Source organism: Callorhinus ursinus, unplaced genomic scaffold (genome assembly GCF_003265705.2).
Source record: "Callorhinus ursinus isolate GAN/ISIS: 27379988/994484 unplaced genomic scaffold, GSC_fseal_2.0 scaffold26, whole genome shotgun sequence".
Taxonomy (NCBI): Eukaryota; Metazoa; Chordata; class Mammalia; order Carnivora; family Otariidae; genus Callorhinus; species Callorhinus ursinus.
The window spans coordinates 4019403-4038497 of NW_027397088.1; the positions used below are offsets into that span (position 1 = coordinate 4019403).

A 19095-nucleotide genomic window follows, 5' to 3' on the forward strand; every position below is an offset into this window, starting at 1 on the left:
GGAAATTCCATCCAATGGAAATATGGAAAACAAAGGATTGTTTTCAGCTCTCTGGTAGAGTGAGCCAGGTTACTGGGGGGAGGTGGACAGTGCAGGAGGGATGGCTGCCTTGACTTCCATTTCTGGACCAACTCTAGCCTTGGGATGGGGAAGGGAAGATCTGCCCTCCCCTCTCCTGACTGCCCCAGGTGATTTCTCTACCTCTCCCCATCCCTTCCTCCTCCCAGGCTGCTTCTGGTTCCTCATCCCTAGCTGCTTGCTGCTGTGGTTGAAAGGAAAGCAGTCAGCTCAAGACCCCACTTATGGTCGGGTTACAGGACGAACAGCAAACAGGATTAGCCTCGTCCTTACAAAGCTGAGTCCTTTGTATTTTAGAGAGAATGGGGTCTCCTCCTTTCTAGACAAACCTTACCCATGACATCTTGTAAAATCTCTCTTGAGACTCTTCTACTTGGAGTAGATTATGTTAGCCAAATGTAAATAAATTAAGCTCCCAAGTCAGAGCATTTCATTAACAATGCTGTCCATAATTAGAACCATTGTGAGGACTTTTGCATATGCTAAAGTGCGACTCAAATAGAATAAGAAAATAATAGAAAACATTTATTGTTCACTGTGTGCCCAAAGATCCTGTGCGATGTGCCTTGTGTGCCTTATCTCATTTTGTCTTTGGAATAATCCTGTGGGGTAGATGCTGTTACTTGTCCCCCTTTTCCAGATGAGAAAGTGTGACCTGGGAAGATGAAATAACTTGCCAGCATGGATCCCACATTGATTAGACAGGACACATCCTGACCCCATACAGCCCATGCCTTTAACCCTATGGTGTCACCTCCAATTACGTTCAGCTGTGACTCAGAGCTCTCAGTCCGGTCAGAAGGCCCCAACGTGGCCCCTGTCATCCCGCAGGTTTGGCAGGGCTGGCTTCTCTACACACGAGTTAAAAGCATCAGTCTGGCAGACCTGGACAGCCCAGAGAGGGTCCACCCCTTGCTGTGGTGTTATCAGAAAAGCAGCCGCTGAGGCAGTTTGGTTTCTTTCTAATGCTTGAGGTATGGTTGCATTTGAGGGAAGGAACTTCTCAGAAGTCTACTTCCCTTTCCCGAACACCTGCTCGGCTCTTGGGCTGGGGAGGAGAGCCTGCTGGAGAGGATGCAGGCTTGGAGGCCATGCTCTACACCATTTTACCAGCTTGAAGGGTATTGTGGCCCACCCACTGGGCTTTCTGAAAGGAGCAGAGAATTAAGAACATATATATATATATATGTATAAATTATATTTATATAAGTATAAATATAATTTATTAATTATTTGAGAGTGACTGTGGGGGAAGGGGCAGAGGGAAAAAGGAGAAAGAAAATTCCAAGCAGGCTCCACGCCCAGCATCGAGCCTGACGCAGGGCTCCATCTCACAACCCTGAGATGATGAGCTGAGTCTAAATCAAGAGTCAGACGCTTAACTGACTGAGCCACCCAGGTGCCTGAGAATAAAGAATTAAAAGGGGATGTTGTTGGGCGCCTGGGTGGCTCAGATGGTTAAGTGTCTGCCTTCGGCTCAGGTCATGATCCCGGGGTCCTGGGATCGAGTCCCGCATCGGGCTCCCTGCTCAGTGGGAAGCCTGCTTCTCCCTCTGCCTCTCTCTCTCTCTCTCTCTCTCTCTCTCTGTCTCTCATTAATAAATAAATTTAAAAAAATCTTTAAAAAAAAAAAAAAAGGGGGATGTTGTTGGCAGTGAGGTCTGGATGGCCTTGGAAGAAATGCCTGAAAGTGACCAGGCCTCCCTGTTAGCCACATGGCTGTCCAGTTGTCATCGTGGAAGAGATCCAGGTACACAGAACCAGCAGCCTACTTTGGTTTTCAACTAAAACAAAAATGCTCACAGACTTGACTAGCAACTTTAGGGGTTCATATACCACTAGAGTTTTATCACATCCAAGGTGAAGAAAAAATTGCTACGGCATGTTACTTATGGGCTGCTCCTGTCTGTAGTTCTCACAGCTTAATTTGAAAGCTGTTGAAGGTTAGACTGAGGAAGGAAAGGTAGTATGGTGGGGCCAGCGTGTTTGTCCTTGGCCACCTCATCTGTAAGGAGCATCCTAGAAGGACTCTTCCCAAGCAGAGGTAAAGTGACCATTGAATGTACACTGTGGGATCAGACACATTTTAGCTCCTCAAAAGATCTAGAATCAAATCTTTTTCTGAAGGTGCCAAATGCAGGCAGAAACCTGCCCCGGGAAAGAGGAATTTATATTTGCCCCCTCAGAGGCCCCTACATTTCCAGTTGCACTATGTGTCTGATGGTGGGGGACTTGCTACTGATTTTCCTGGAAAATGTGATTGTTTGAAAACCACCCTCCATGGAGCATGTGATTAGTTCCTTTTGTTATTTGGGTAAGAATCTACATCAGCAGTATATCGCTACATTGCCCTGACAGCTATATATTTATGCTTGTCCAGAGGACTGTTCCCAAAGAGGAACACATGGTAGGTTTTTTTTTTTTTTAAGATTTTATTTATTTATTTGACAGAAAGAGATGCAGTGAGAGAGGGAACATAAGCGGGGGAGTGGGAGAGGAGAAGCAGGCTTCCCATCATGGAGCAGGGAGCCCGATGCGGAGCTTGATCCCAGGACCCTGGGATCATGACCCAAGCCGAAGGCAGACGCTTAACGACTGAGCCACCCAGGCGCCTTTCACATGATAGGTTTTAACTATAGTGAATCCTAAAGGATAAAGATATACTAAGGACCTTGAAATGACCCCCAAAATGTATCAAGAAGAGCAATTTTCTTTATAGCCCATCCATCCATCATTCCATCCATCCATCCACAGTCCAGCGCAGTTCTGAATGTAGATGCCTGAAAACAGGCCTCCCATATTTTTATGAAGAGGACCTAGTGTTTATTTCCCTAAGACCCAGAGATTACCATAGGAATAGTGCAGATACACTGAGACTTTTGAAGAGATGCACAGCTGGTGTCTCTCCTTCCTTGTTGGGAATCTGAGCAAATTGTAGAAATGGGGTAGGCCCTGTGATAACCAATTTGGCTACCCACAAAGAAGACGTCCAACTTTGGCAGGTCAGGGTCCCTCTGCTTCAGAGTTCAGCTTAGCACACATTAGGGGATGCAGTTTAGCCTAAATACGTCGTTCTATGACCTCAGTATCCTTGACTGCTGGTTATTTTCTGCCTTCTAAAAATGGAGGCCCCGAGCATCCCTGCAAGCCCTGCTCCTGTGGGGCAAGTGGGATCCTATCTTTGGAGTTGGTGCAGTTGATCCTTTTTTTTCTGAATAGCATTAAAACTGAATTTGGAGTGTTCTATTATGAATGGCATTATTAGCTCTCCCAAGGGCCTCAGAAAGATGCCAACAATCTACTTCTTTCAAGTAGATTATTTTGTGTATCTACCCCACGCCCCACGTGGTTGAGTTGCAGGGGGGCTCGATGTTGTCCAAGGACAGCTCTATCCCCCAGCTCCTTTTCCCTACACATCCTCAAGTTCTTAGAGCTCTCAACCCCCAGTTGTTGAAAGGTCAGAGAATTAGGCGGTGTAGTAACTGGCATTTTGCCCCAATAGGATCCATTTAATGTCGTTGTTATTAGACAAAACAGCTTGAACTTGTGCCTATATCCTAGAAGCTTTAACACTTTATTTCTGCACTTTTACAGCCAATAAATAAACTGTAGAACTCAAAGAAGACTGCCTATATTCAAGAAATTGCAAACCAGCCACGTTTGACCAAAAGCTTATGAAAGAAGTCTTAGGAATACAGTGAGGTTCACCACAAGACATGCACAAAGGGTTGCTGAGGCCAGCTCCAGTTGCCCCCACGGTCCCCAGGAACACTTGCGTGCCCTTTGTCTACTGGCTGATATTCAGACTTCTTCAATCCTCCAAAAGTGACAGGGTGATTTTGACCCTTAAATGACAGGCTGCTGGGGGCCGTGATTTCTGACTTGGGCTTTCACTCTAGGATACCCCAGGAAGCTCACCTGTTCCAATCCGGTGGATTCTGGACATTTCGTATTTTTCTTGGCTTTCCAACCTTCTCTCTTACAATCAACCTTATTAAAATGGGGTTGTTTCCCCCCTAAGTAATGATCAAATCACATCCCCCACTCTCAGATTTGAAGTCAAACCATGTGTTACATGATACAGTTCCAGATTCCAAATACAATGTGTGTGCTCTCTTAAGTCAACCCCCAGGTTGGTGGTAAACGCCCCAAGAAGCTCTCACCCTTACGTCTATAATCAGGGAAAGTTTATATTATGTACCTTACCTTTCCTCCCCAATAGTCATCATGAAAAAAAAGGATGGGGCAGGTTTTCACTTCAGATTTTCATGAAATGTTGGAAAGGGTGAGTTTTAAATGGTGTGCCATTAATCAAACTTTTTTTTTTTTAGGTTGCATCTGATACGAGAAGGCAAGCACAACCTACATCTACATTTTGCAGATGAATTCAATAAGTTAGTAGAAGACTTCTTACAGGGAAAAGGCCCCTGAGAACAGCAGGGACCCGGGGATTCCTTACTGTGGAGCTTGAGCCTGTTGCTGCCTTTGAAACACACTGCAGTCCCTCCTTAGCTCACCTGCCTTCCCATGCTTTCTACTCCTCCCTGCAAACTGCTCCTGGTCAAATAGAAATAATGACATATTAAAACGTCTTCCAGCTCTACTCTAAGTGCTACAAAAATTAAAGCTGATTTTTTTAACGTTAAAGTTGTGAATGTCTACTATTGGCTTAAAAATTGAATTCTGATTCTGATTTACTTTCTTGCCAGTGAATCTTAGGTGAAGCATTTAGAGTATTTATGACTGATTTCAGGATACCTTGAATCTAGAATCATGCTGTTCCTTTTATCTGAGAGGTATAAGCTTTCACTGGTCGTTTTACTTGAATTTATCACATTGTTCAAAGTAGAGAAACAGAAGAAAATCCTTGCCTAGGGCCCTTGATACTACATTTTCACAAGGGTTGCTGGAACTACAGCAAATAAGGTAGGAAGGTTTGCTTTGTCCTTAAATCTCTATTTCCTCCACATGTTCCCCGGATTCATTTACTTTAATACTCTGGGCCAGTGAAGATGAAAAACTTTTTATCTGTCTTCACTAACAGCAGAAAAGCTATTAATTAAAAACATTACAGCAGAAATCCTAGTTTGTTAAAGTCACTAAACCCAGAAACATATTTAAGCATTCAGTGAAAGAATAAAAATTGCCTGAAATTAAATTAAAGAGACCACACGGTTTTGGACACATGCTTTTTTATTAGTATAGATATCTTAGACAATACTGTAATCTTTTAGGAGTTCCACATTATTACATCAACAGTGTGAATTTCTGACAGAGGCAAAACGGAGCACCATAGTATACAAATAGAAAGACCATGCTTGATTGAGGACAACAGAAGTTCACTAAAGATGCACGATTTATTTGAGTTCTTAAGCCTCATCCTCGCCCTCCTCCTCCTCGAACTCCCCCTGTTCGTCGGCCGTGGCGTCCTGGTACTGCTGGTACTCGGACACCAGGTCGTTCATGTTGCTCTCGGCCTCGGTGAACTCCATCTCATCCATGCCCTCGCCCGTGTACCAGTGCAGGAAGGCCTTGCGCCGGAACATGGCCGTGAACTGCTCCGAGATGCGCTTGAACAGCTCCTGGATGGCCGTGCTGTTGCCGATGAAGGTGGCCGACATCTTGAGGCCGCGCGGCGGGATGTCGCACACGGCCGTCTTCACGTTGTTGGGGATCCACTCGACGAAGTAGCTGCTGTTCTTGTTCTGCACGTTGAGCATCTGCTCGTCCACCTCCTTCATGGACATGCGGCCGCGGAAGATGGCGGCCACGGTCAGGTAGCGGCCGTGGCGCGGGTCGCAGGCGGCCATCATGTTCTTGGAGTCGAACATCTGCTGCGTGAGCTCGGGCACCGTGAGCGCGCGGTACTGCTGGCTGCCGCGGCTGGTGAGCGGCGCGAAGCCGGGCATGAAGAAGTGCAGGCGCGGGAAGGGCACCATGTTCACGGCCAGCTTGCGCAGGTCGGCGTTCAGCTGGCCCGGGAAGCGCAGGCAGGTGGTGACGCCGCTCATGGTGGCCGACACCAGGTGGTTGAGGTCTCCGTACGTGGGGGTGGTCAGTTTCAGGGTGCGGAAGCAGATGTCATACAGGGCCTCGTTGTCGATGGAATAGGTTTCATCGGTGTTCTCCACCAGCTGGTGCACCGACAGGGTGGCGTTATAGGGCTCAACCACCGTGTCGGACACCTTGGGCGAGGGCATGACGCTGAAGGTGTTCATGATGCGGTCTGGGTACTCCTCTCGGATCTTGCTGATGAGCAGCGTGCCCATCCCAGACCCCGTGCCGCCCCCCAGCGAGTGGGTCAGCTGGAAGCCCTGCAGACAGTCACAGCTTTCTGACTCTTTCCTCACCACGTCCAGGACCGAGTCCACGAGTTCGGCTCCCTCTGTGTAGTGGCCCTTCGCCCAGTTGTTGCCCGCACCACTCTGGCCTGCCAGAGGGAAAGGAGACTATTAGACACTAAAACATTAGGAATTCCAATTTCTGTCATTTGTAGACTAATCTTAAGAGTTGCAGATTCTCTTTTAGATACCTTTTTTACCTATGGAAAACTATATAACCATGATCCTCAAAAACACTAGACATCATAATAGGATAAAAAGCAAGTTTAGTTCAGATGGAGTTATTAACTGATCAGGAAGATGGTTTGACAAAACCCAGCTGGTTTTTTGTTTTGTTTTTTGTTTTTGTTTTGAGGGTGAGAAAGAGAGCACAAATAGCAGCAGAGGAAGAAGCAGACTCCCCTGCTGGGCAGGGAGCCCAACTCAGGGATCATGAATCTGCAATCATGACCTGAGCCGAAGGCAGACACTTAACCAACTGAGACACCCAGGCATCCCCAAACCCAACTGGTTTTAAAATTAGGAACAGGAATCTTGTGTAAATATTTACATTAGGTACCATAAACAGTCAAGGGCATCACAATATGATCCGAAGACAAGATGGGCTCCAAGCAGCTGGCCCCACGTCTGGTCATAACCTGTGCCTTTGGCCTTTGGCTTCCTGACGTGCTTACCTGCTGGCCCTGGTCCTCTGACGTCACCAGCAGCCTATCAACTCCTGCTGGAAGGTTAGTCACTGCTCTGTATTCTTCACCTGTCACAGGCTGCTCTGTAGTTGGGGGTGGTCGGGGGGAGCGAAGGGGCCCTCTGGAGGCTGACACTGTTCTCTGAACTGCCCAGAGAGGGGACAGAGAAGTGGCCGCCCCAGGATTACGCGGAATTAGGCCAGGACCCAGGGCTCTCTGCGGACACACAGTCTCCACCTTGGCATTCAGCACTAAGATCTCTGACTTCCACAGTGTTGAGAAGGGAGACTCACTGAGCCAGTTGCCATTGATCGTGACTACATACCGAACACGAAGTTGTCCGGCCTGAAGATCTGGCCGAATGGTCCAGACCTGACGGAGTCCATGGTGCCCGGCTCCAGATCCACCAGGATGGCCCGAGGTACGTATTTGTTACCTGTGGGGAACAGAGCCGGCCTGCCTTAGATGTGCAGCGGGCAAAGGGATCACAGACAAGGCTGTGCTCTATGCTCCTTTCACAGCAGAATCATTAGAGAACATTCTAGCATCTGAGACAAAAGTGAGCGAATAGAGGTGTTTTCTGCCTCAGAAGAGGAGATAACGGCATGCTTAGTCATGGCCAACGTGCAGGAGTCGTGAGGAGCTACAGAACGTGTCGTTTTTAGCAGCTGACATTTAAAACGAATGCAAGAAGCACATCTTTGTCATTTGTCTGTCCTAGTACGTTCCATCTGCCACAGTATGCAAAGCAAGGTTGACTGGGCAAAAACATTCAAGTACTCACCAGCAGCTTCATTGTAGTACACGTTGATTCTCTCCAGCTGCAAGTCACTGTCTCCATGGTAACTGCCAGTGGGGTCGATCCCATGCTCATCACTGATGACCTCCCAAAACTGGGGGAAAAAAAAAATCACATGATGGGCTGGCATCCTAAATATGGGTTAAGGATGGCTCTTTTCTCCCTCTCATGTGCTTGGAACAGCGGCCACTGTGGTCAGCCAGTGAAGGAGTCCTAGAGCTGCACCCCCCATTCCTCCAGGGGCTGCTGCAGAGGGGCTTGGAAATCCGCAGAGCATCGGCCATATGATGGCGACAGACTGAAAAGCTGGGAAGGGCACTGAACGAGGAGGGTGGGCACAGCGATGCCCTTCTAGGGAAAGCCATGGAGGTTGGGGGGGCCGTCACCCCTAGGCAGGGCTGAATGTCACTGCATCCCAGCGGATGGGTGGGTCCTGCCAGGACCAAGGACCACTTGGACCCCACCCCTCAACTGCCTGCAGGGATCAAGGTCTCCTGGTGCAAACCCCACCCAGCCCTCCAGGCAGAGCAGTTTTAGGCCACTGACATCCAGAGGGCCTGCCGCCCCTGCCCATGGCAGGGGTGGGTGGGGAAGGGCAGGCAGGAGGAGTCTGGGAGCTCAACCGGGGACAGTGGGTAGAGCTGGGCACGGTGAGGGCACAGGCTCCATTGTGAATTTGCAGCAGGAAAGGGGGCGGGGAGGTTGGGGTGGGCAATATGGCGGTTGTGAAAGAGACCACGTCCTTGTCCAGGCGCCCGCCCACAGCCTTGCACCAGGCTGGCTCCTGCCTCGCCCACTGCAGTCGGTAGTCACAGCGCCGGGGACATCACCTGCCGCCTCGCAGACAGGAAGCCAGACTCCGACACTATGTCTCATCATGTCGAGAGTGCTCCTATTAGGGAAGTTATCTACCATTCGGATCTGAGAAATCTGCAAGCATCAGACATCAATCAGAACAGACTTTTCTTTTATAGGCAGAGGTGGGCAGGACTGGCAGGGACTATGTGGGTGAGGAGGGAAAGAGATGGTGGGGCTGTAGGTGCAATGTCAGGTTACCCAGCAGGAATATTTTCCTCTGTAGTCAGCAGATTCTCAGACTGAACTGTTAAGGGGGGCAGTGTTCACGGGCGTGCTTGTTTAAACTTGGTGCAAGCCAAAATTTATGGGCTGTGGGTGGGGGAAAACCTGCCTACAGTTAGGTGAAGCAAAATAGAGGGTAGGAAATGGGCAATTGTGAACACTTGGTCATTACCTCCTTTGTTTCATAGATACAATCTTCTGTTAAATGCTGTGGGGGATGGGGCGCCTGGGTGGCTCAGTAGGTTGAGCCACTGCCTTCGGCTCAGGTCATGATCCTGGAGTCCCAGGATCGAGTCCCACATCGGGCTCCCTGCTCAGCAGGAAGTCTGCTTCTCCCTCTGACCCTCTTCCCTCTCGTGCTCTCTATCTCTCATTCTCTCTCTCTCAAATGAATAAATAAATAAAATCTTTAAAAAAAATTAAAACAAAATGCTGTGGGGGATGGAATAACAGTCATTGTGAGGTTGTATTGGTTCAATTAGTTGTCAGGGGTGGGCTGCCTTCCATTGTTGGCTCTGAAGGACTAGCTGTTATCATCTGCTGGGTGTGCCCCTACACTGACAGGTGTTAGAGGGTCTTCAAAATCAGGGGTGTCATAAGAGGTAAACTTAGGAATATACTAAAAAGAATAATGATTAAGGGTTAAATTAGGGAGTAAAACCACAATTTGAAGTTTGAAGTGAGTGAGTCGAAGTAGGCTCTGAGATGTTGGGCTTAAAGCATACTTAATGGCAGAAATGAAGATGACAGTGACAATTTGATGGATTTCATGGTTTGCAGTGGATATTTCTGGTGGTGGCCTAGACATTTATGGGAGCTCATGCACTGTGGTGACTTCTGCTCCTTTGGGAAGCCAGAATCATGGCCAACACCAGACCCTTGTTGAGGCCTATTCATTGGAGTTTCCTGTAGTTCTCTGTGATGGTGTTGGGTCTTTGGTAACATTGTCCATAGTTCTGGTCATTTCCTGAAGCAGAACATAGAAAATGTTGTTCTGGCAGACTTTCTGAATGGCCCACATTGCCGCAGCTCCAGGCAAAAAGATTGCCCACATGTGATCTGCTGTAGCAGTCAAGCCTTCTGAGAGTCCTCCAATCCCCTAGCCTCTTGTTCTAAGGCTTCTTGATAACCTGGCAAGGAAGGAGGGTAAAGCCTGTCTGGGGCTGGGATTCCACATCCAGCTTGTAGATGTGACATGATTTTGTTAATGTTTTGGATCAACTAGTGCCTGAAAAACTGAAATCAGAAGTGAGAATATAGCTATGGTGATAAAAGCAGGCAGCCTAGCTAAAGATTTGATATGGGCTAATAAGATTAGCTCAATAACAGGATCTATTCCAACTATAGGCATTCTTTTCTCTTTCTTTGCCATGCCCTTCCCCATGGGAGACATTTGTCAAACCAAGAGATCATATCCACCCAAAGCTTGCAACCCCTCTTTCAGACCATGTCCCAAATCCTAGGATGTCTGAACGTCCTGCCCAAACTGCTCTGAGCCCACTTCTGGTGCATGTATAAGTCTCTCTCCCCAAGTCTCCCTGAGGACAGGCCATGCCTGCAGTATGCACCTCTAGGACCAAGGGCAGACTGCATGTGAGGAGGGGGTGATGGAGTTTGGGTGTGTGGGCTGGAACATCCACAAACATGCACACGAGGCACAATAAAAACTCTGAACACTGAAGCTCATTTGAGCTTCCTTGGTTGGTGATACTCCATGCATCCTGTCAAACATCAGTGAAGTGAAAGTAAAATGTCCTGACTCCATGGGAGGACAACAGAAACTCTGAGTATAGGACTATTCTGGATTCTGTCCTTTGTACTCTTCCCTTGGCTAATTTAATCTATATCTTTTATAGACTTTACTTATAAAGACAAATCTGTAACTGTGGATATTAAGAGCTTTCAGTAAGTTCTGTGAGTCCTTCTACTGAATTATCAAACCTACGGGTGATCTTGGAGACCCTTCACCTTGCAATTGGTGTCAGAACTAAGAATATTCTTGGGGACTGTTCCTTCTGACTTCACAATTGGCCCAAATGCTTCTCAGTTTGTGTCAGAAATGGGATTCGCTAGCCTGACCCTGACTCACAAAACATGGTTCAAGAAGAGAAGGAAGAATGGGTAGGGATTACCTGGGTGGCCACAGGGTTCCCTAGAATACAGGGGAGCTATGCTGCCATTAGTTATTGGAGACAAAGTTGCCAAAAGAGGGGCACCTGGGTGGCTCAGTTGGCTAAGGGTCTGACTCTTGATTTTGGCTCCAGTCATGATCTCAGGGTCATGGGATCAAGCCCCACCTTGGTCTCCGTGCTCAGCACAGAGTCTGCTTGCCCCCCCTCTTCCTCTGCTCTTCCCCCAACTCTCTCTCTCTTTCAAACAAATAAATGAATAAAATATTTTTTAAAAATTAAAAAAAAAGTTGTCAAAAGAATTTAGAAATGATGGCTCCAACCCTAAGGAGGTGGCTCACTGGATCATAAGGAAATGCAAAGTAACAAGAAATAAGCAAATATCAATCCCTTGGTTGTTGTTATCTCTAATAACCAAAATGAAAGGTAGATGGTGGGTGGATCTTGAGACAGAGCCAAGATTGGAATCTGAGTTATTTTAGGACTTCCGCCAAAAGAAATAGTTAAGGTGAAGCCACAGATAACCAAGATTTGCAAGATAATGGGGGGAAAGGAGAAGGGGAGAGTCAAGAAACCCATGCCAGGAGGATAGAAACCTTTAAACAGTTATTTGTTTAAAGCAGACATTAATGAGATCAAAATAAAGGTCTTACTGTAGCACTCTCAGAAGTTGGACAGACTGATGAGAGCCTCTGCTCTTCCCCCTACACTGAAGGGCCTTAAGCAAATCTGCTTTTATTCGCCATAGTTTGGAAGAATTTCAAAAGCTGGATGGCAAAAATGAAAATGGGAAAACCACCCTGGAATTGCCTGAGGTGATGATCCCACAATCTAATCACATTAAAGATTGACAAAAGGGCCTGGTCCCTTGACCCAATCCCCAGCTGGGGACCTAAGGGCATATACACATGAGTGGGTAAAATGGTCAGGGAGTCTAAGAATGATATTTCTGGGACTCCTTGACATGAGAGCCCCGTGCACCCTGATGCCACAGCTAGTGAAGTCCTAACCGGGGTTGCAGTTAGATTGGGAGGATATGGGAATGACACAGGTGGTGGGATTCAAGTTTAGATGAAGACTGAAATGTTTGAACAGACTATATGAAGTGGTTGTATCTCCATTACCTGAATATATTATGGGGGTGAATATTGTGTCTAATTGGGCAGTGCTTCCCCTACCCTAGTATTATACAATGGAAGTCATGTAAAGGCACCCTTCAGCCATTATTAAGTAGACAGCACACAACGTGGGCTGTTGCTAATTTGACTGGGGTAGCGGTACAGACATATCATCTGTACAATAACACTGGGTGAGGTGTGGGGTGCAGACTGGGCCTCATGACAAAAGCCTGGGAGTGCCACCCAGCAATGACCACTGGGATTGCTGTTTGAAATTTCCAGAGCATTCCCATTTGAGAGACAATTACTAGCTTGCTATTTGACGTTAATTGGAATTGTTCCTATGACTGAAGGACATAAAATAATCTTGAAATACCCATAATGTCTTGGGTAATGTCAAAAAATACCATAATGGGGAAGGGAGTGCTCAGAAGAGTTTCATAATAAAAAAGAAGTCATTTATATAGGAAATGGTACCGAGGGAATCCAAGGAGAGGTACTGATGAGCAGGGAGCTCCTTCTCCTTTAGGACTGAATTTGGAACCATCTGACATGCTGCTGGACCCTAAAGCCACTTGGGTATTGCCATATAAACAACTCTCTATTAACCAACAAAGAGCTGCTTGGTTTATGGGTAGCAATATAATTATACATATATATATATATATATATTATATGGGTAGCAATATAATTATATATATATATTATATATATATATATTAAAGCCTCATCAGGGTTAATAAAACAACTGGCTTGGGGAACAGCTGGATTTAACTAATCATAAGCTAATTTTTATGCTAAATGGTTCTGTACAAGTTTATTATAAGGTACAAACAGCAACACACCAAGAGAGAAAAAGAGTAATTAACCTAGCACCAAAAGGTGAATGTCCATGTCCTGGCTTTATAGGGTGAATTGATTAGTTGTTTACCATTGCTTTGTTAGTAAATACTGTATCTGTAATTACAGATGCCCAGACAAAGGTGATTGTTTTGCCATAACAGAGTCTTGGCCAAAGGCCAGGGGGTCTTCTATATAATGAAGACTTAATCTTATCTGAAGAGAGGTCTGGCCTTGCTCTTGGCTCCTGGGAGGTGATTTCTAAGCCCCTTGAATGTCCAATAGGAGCATCTTTATTTGCTTGAGGGCTTTGGTCACTAGACAGTCTGTCAATGTGCTGTATGATAGGGCTTTGGTACTAGATCACAGGAACTAGAGCCTGAAGGTATCAGCTCAACCTCCAGGACGGGCTGGAGACTAATGGTTGGCCACATGAGCCGTATGTGTCCCTGGTGGCAGGAGATAAAAGTTCCCCCCAAAATTCTGGACACCACAGGCTCAGGTGAACTTCTTTGGTTGGCAGTCCTCTGTGTGTGTTATCATACATAGATGCTGGGAATTAACATTGTCCCTGACTACATGAGGGCGGGATGACTGGAATCTTGACATTCAGACCCTTTGGGACTCTTCCCCAAGTGTCTCCTCTCCTGGCTGATTTTAATCTATATACTTTCCCCATAATAAACCATAACCAAGAACATAACAGCTTTCAGTGAGTTCTGTGACTCCTTCTGACAAATTGTTAAAACTGAGGGTGGTTTTGGGGGCCCCTTGAACTTATACTTGTTGTCAGAAGTGAGGGCAGTCTTCTGTGTGGACACTTTGTGTCCTCTAGAACTTCATACTTGTCCATATTTTATGCAGGGGATGAAGTGAATATTTACATTATGAATGCTGAAACTTCCAGCCTTCTACTCAGCAGTCAGAATGCTGGCGGCTAGGCAGAAGAAGCGAGATATGTGTGGGGATGATCTGGGCTATGTGATCATTTGAAGAACAAAGACATCATAATGATGATTATATAGGCTATCTTTTGCTGCACAAAAATCCACCCCAATACTTTCTGGATTGAGACAAACTATTTATTATTAACTATAAGTTTGAGGTTGGCTGAGTGGTTTTGTTATGGGCCGGTTCATCGGGGGCTTGATGTTCTGGGGTAGCTTCACTCACGTGTCAGTTGGTTGGCAGGCTTGTTGGTCTAGTGAGGGGCTCACTGTCGTGTCTGGCAGTTGGCTTGATGTCAGCTGGAAAAGCCATGTGTCTTTCATCATCCATCAGGCTAACCACGCTTGTTTATATGGTGGCAAAACTGTCCCTAGTGGCAGGAGAGGGCAAGCCCCAATCCACAAGTGCTTTTCCCACCCTTCCTTGTATCACACTTGCTAATGTCCCATTGGTGAAAGCAAATCATGTAACCAAACCCAGATTCAAGAGGTAGAGAAACAGACTCTACCTCTTGATTGATAGAGTAGCAAAATCACATTGTAAAATAGTGTGTATCAGTCGGTTTCACTAGAAACAGAACAAATAAAGCCTGAAATCTGTAGGGCAGGCCCACATACTGGAAACTCAAGCAGGGTTTCTATGTTACAGTCTTGAAGGGATTCATCTCTGGGAAACCTCAGTTTTTGCTCTTAAGCCTTCAACCATTCGGATGAGGCTCATCCTTATTATGAAAGATAATCTGTTAATAAAACGGCGAGTAATCTGATTGCAAAGGTGAATCACGTCTATGAAATACCTTCACAGCAACATCTAGATTACTCTTTGAACAACTGGGTTCCATAGGTTAACTAAGGTGACACACGAAGTTTCACCATCACAGAGCAAATATTCAGCTCTCATTCAGTCTGTATACTCCATTGATAGTTCCCTAAACAAATAACCAGATTGCTCAAAATTCACCCAGTGAATCCTATGCTCAAAAAGCTCTATGCACGGGCCTGGAGATCCCAAAGAGCTTCTTAGTGTCTCTCTCTTAAAAATGAGCACACAACTGAAGATGACCAGATACCTGGAAGACAGAGGCTCAAACAAGTAAACAAAGATTAAGAATAAAGAAAGAAACATGGAAAACATTATGAAGGGAAAAGGAAACGTCCTTTAAAAATCTTACGAATCTCCTCAGAGGAGAGATGATAGTGTATCCATGAAATAGGAACAGAATACATAAAAAATAAAATTAAAGAATTGAGAAAGATTCTTAGAAATTAAAAAATATAAGAGCATAATTGAAAACTCAGTTGAGACGCTGGAGCAAGCAAATCTAAAAAGTATAGGAAAGAAGGGTGGAGGATGGAAAATAGGAGCGAATTTGATTAAAAAATTAGAGGACTAACCAGAGGTCCAACATCAGATGAATAACAGCTCCACAGAGAAGCAGCTGAAGAAAAAAAAAAAAAAAACTGGGAGAAATACGATCATATAAATATATGAAGAAAATGACAGAAGAATGTGAGTTTCCAGATATAATTCTGTATGGTGGAGTCTATCACCTCCTTACGATCTGAATGCATGATCCAGTTACTTGAAAATTCCTTGTCTCCTATCGGTCTCTTGGGAAACAGACTCGGAGAGATTTGCACAAGAAGCGTATTGGAGAACGAAGGGAGCTGAAATGGGGGCAATGAGAAGCTGAGGTGTACAGTCCCGGGGGATGCTCTGGAGCTATGATGACTCTTCAGGGACGTCCCAAATTGAAGCAAGGGGGCTAAACCTTCACACCCTCCCCTCACCGACCAGCCCTGGCATGCAACAGGTCCCCAAGGAAGGGACCATGCCTGTGGGTGAGGCAGCTTGCTAACTGAAGGCAACTCGAAGAGCAGAGCTAGCTGAGGCTCCATCAGTGGCCCAACTTCCAGGAGCCTCAGAGTCCTGAAGGGGGAACGCACTTCCTTAATTCACTTGGAAACTTCCAGTTTTAAGTCCTTGGAAGTCCTAATGCACACGTGGTCAGCAACCTCTCGTTGTGTTGCATGGCTTAGATGGTGGTCTGCCTACTGGGGGAGCATGGTGCGGGCTGCCCGTGCCAGGCCCAGACTTGGTGAGGAGGCCCAGCCCTGGCCACAGTTGTGGGGAGCTGCCTGGGAAGGGAGGGTGAAGTCTTTCTGAGGAGCAGCCTCAAAAGCCCCATTGTTGTCACAGAGTCAGTAATAGGGTTTTTATCAGTAATACTGCGGCTGGCCGTGTTGCCTCGATATGGCCGACTCCCACACCCAGCCCTCATGCGGTCTGAATTCAAGCGGAGCACAAGGGAGTGCTATTTACGGGCTCTTCAAACCCCTACTACGAGGCTGTGCCGATTCAAAGAGCATCTAAGACATTTTAAACATTTCACATGTATGGAGCGGATAAACTAGAAGTATTTGCATTTTAAATGATTTTTCAATTTGCAAGAGATTTATCATAATAAACTTTCTTATTAGGTGTTAATATTATTCCAGTTACAAAAATTGAATGAATGTCTCATTTGTTACCAAAACTGCTTCTATGTTAGATCTCTATCCCATTTATCCAGTGGCGCCTATTCCGTGCAACATGTTTGTGAGATGAAGGGAAAAGAAGGGAGATCCACTCTGAGCTCCTTCTGTATTCTACAGTCAACCAAGGCACTTTACACACGCACGCGCGCGCACACACACAAGGTAGAGATTATCTCCTCCTTGTGCATGAGGAAACTGGTTCAGAGGGGTTAAGAAAATGGCCTGGCATCGTGCAATGCCAGCAAAAACCTCAGCAGTTGCAACCCCTGACGCCTGACAGCACATTTTCTGGAGTTTCACATACATAGTTTCCTAGGTAACCAGCACACAGCCTCCAGGACTGTCTGCATGAAAGGGAGGAAGGGGCGGGGGATCCATCTAGTCTTCCCCTCATTTCCTGCATCAACAATGCCGCAGCCTTTGTCGGGGTGTTAATGTGGCGAAAACAGAAAGCCCAAGCACTTGCCTGTGGGATTATGTTTCCAATGAGAATTTCTACTCACTGAAGAACCAGATGCATTGAGAATCTTGCCTGTTCAGAGCATGGAGCCTATTTCTGCTTTTATTCACTCCCCTGCTTTTTCCTTTTTCTCTTAGGCTTTTTGTCCTTGCAGCAAGTTCCCTTTCCTAGGGGGCAAGAGTAGTGAGTACCCCTTATTCCAATGAGCCTGTGCCCTTGAGAAACACCAACACCTGTTCCCCCACGGGCAAAGGGCTCTGCAGAATCCTCACCGTTCTCTGGACCTGCCAGTGACCAGGACAAGGGCCAGGGCTGGCAAATGTCTGTGTCGCCTGACCCATTCATCCTGAAACGGAGTCTTTGCTTCTTATCTTCCGTCCTGTGATGGTCATTGCAGAGGGCCACTGGAACTGGAAGAATTTGCTCTCCATGCCCTGCTGCAGGAAACGGGCTTAGCCCGAGAGATTAAATAAGCAAGGAGAATGAGAGTTGAAGCAGAGCGCTTCTTCAGCGCCGCCAACAATTGGATCTTCATCAATCCAAAGCATTCCCTTTACTAAGAAGCTGAAATGCACTTTGTTTTTATGAGAAGCTCTCTTCTGATATAAATATTAATGAAAGTGAAGCTCACGGGTGTTGCTGCTAAAAGCCATTTTGTTTCAGTAGCACTAGGCTCATGGAACAAGTTGGAAATGTCTCTAGCCAGCTTTATTACATATGGTTAACACCTTCACTTGCCATCTGAAATATCAATGGACAGCTACAGCATGGTCTTGGGTCAAGGTCAGGAGGCATCAGCCTAGCTGCAGGGTGAGCCCGCAGGGATAGGAAATGGTGGGCTCAGTTTTAGGGGTGTGAGAAGGCATCAGCATCCAGGGGTCTGAGCTGATGGATGAAGGTGATTGGCACAGTCTCTGGGCAGTGACAGTACCCCAAGTCAGACTTCTAGTTTTGGACAGGCAGTGGACAGGGCAGGGACAAGGCTCAGTGGCCAGGCAGCAGGGACTGGAAGCTAGTTCCAGCAGGAAGATGGGCTGAGCCTGCTCACGATCCCAGGACACTGTAGCAGGGAGCTGAATATGAGGCGGCCCTCTTGAATTAATAAGTTTCTTGGGAATGGTAATGGCATTATGGTTACATAAGACAATGCCTTTGTCCTTAGGAGGTGTATACCGAAACTTTTAGGAGTGAATTGTTATGATGTCTATAGTCTACTCGCAAATAATTCAGCAAAAAAAAATGTGTATATGCACACGCATCCACACATACACAAGCAAACGCCCCACAATGGGCAAAACATGAATAACTGTTGGAATTAGAAGGGTATTCAAGAATTGTCTGAGCTATTCTTTCATCTTGTAGGTTTTTTTTTTTAATATTTCATTTATTTGACAGGGAGAGAGAGAGAGCACAAGCCGGGGGAGCGGCAGAGGGAAGAAGCAGACTCCCCGCTGAGCAGGGAGCCCGACGCGGGGCTCGATCCCAGGACCCCGGGACCATGACCTGAGCCAAAGGCAGACGCTTAACCGACTGAGCCACCCAAGTGCCCCCATTTTGTAGGTTTTAAGTGTTATTGTTTAAATAAGTTTTTAAAGGTTTTTTTTTTTTAAGGGGTTAATGATTAATTCTAGGCCTGAACCATAAAACAGATTTTTTTTAATACTAAGTGGTACAGTTAGTTAATGTTTTGCTGACTTCCTCTTTATAAACATGGTGTAGTCCAGAAAGGATAGACTAAGGAACAAAATGCTACTGTTAAACCCACCAGTTAAAAACGTGTTTCATAAAGCAGGCTAGTGAGTTCTATTTTTATCTTGTGTTTTCTTGTTCTCACATTTTCAATGCTTAATTGTTTTTTTCATTCAGAAGAATGTTTTATCTGCCTACCCATCCTGTGGCAGGAAGTAGAAGGGAGTGCTGTCTGGAGATTAAACCACAAAAGAGGACAGCAAGTCTTCCACATCCCTGTCATGGTTCTGCTTTTGTAGCCCTGAGGAAATAACGTGATCAACCAAAACACACAGAGCTGCCACACTTGTACATAATTTGGAAGATAATTAAAAAAGGGGGATTTGTATT

General features: G+C 46.1%; 2 protein-coding genes across 3 annotated transcripts in view; one reads left to right on the plus strand and one right to left on the minus strand.

Moving 5' to 3' along the window:
• The window catches only part of BPHL (biphenyl hydrolase like), a 36773-nt gene extending 32048 nt beyond the window's left edge, over positions 1–4725 (plus strand). For both annotated transcript variants that reach the window (XM_025891043.2, XM_073877514.1), the window contains one exon: positions 4410–4725. In XM_025891043.2, coding sequence (XP_025746828.1) covers positions 4410–4509 — 100 coding nt within the window. In that variant the 3' untranslated portion in view covers positions 4510–4725. The remainder of the gene's footprint in view (positions 1–4409) is intronic.
• A 528-nt stretch (positions 4726–5253) lies between these two features.
• Positions 5254–19095, minus strand: part of TUBB2A (tubulin beta 2A class IIa) — a 39557-nt gene continuing 25715 nt past the window's right edge. Inside the window, exons 2-4 of the mRNA XM_073877513.1 lie at positions 7890–7998; positions 7431–7541; positions 5254–6508 (exon numbers count right to left, since the gene is read on the minus strand). Of these exons, the coding sequence (XP_073733614.1) occupies positions 5448–6508; positions 7431–7541; positions 7890–7998 (1281 nt within the window). The 3' untranslated portion in view covers positions 5254–5447. The remainder of the gene's footprint in view (positions 6509–7430; positions 7542–7889; positions 7999–19095) is intronic.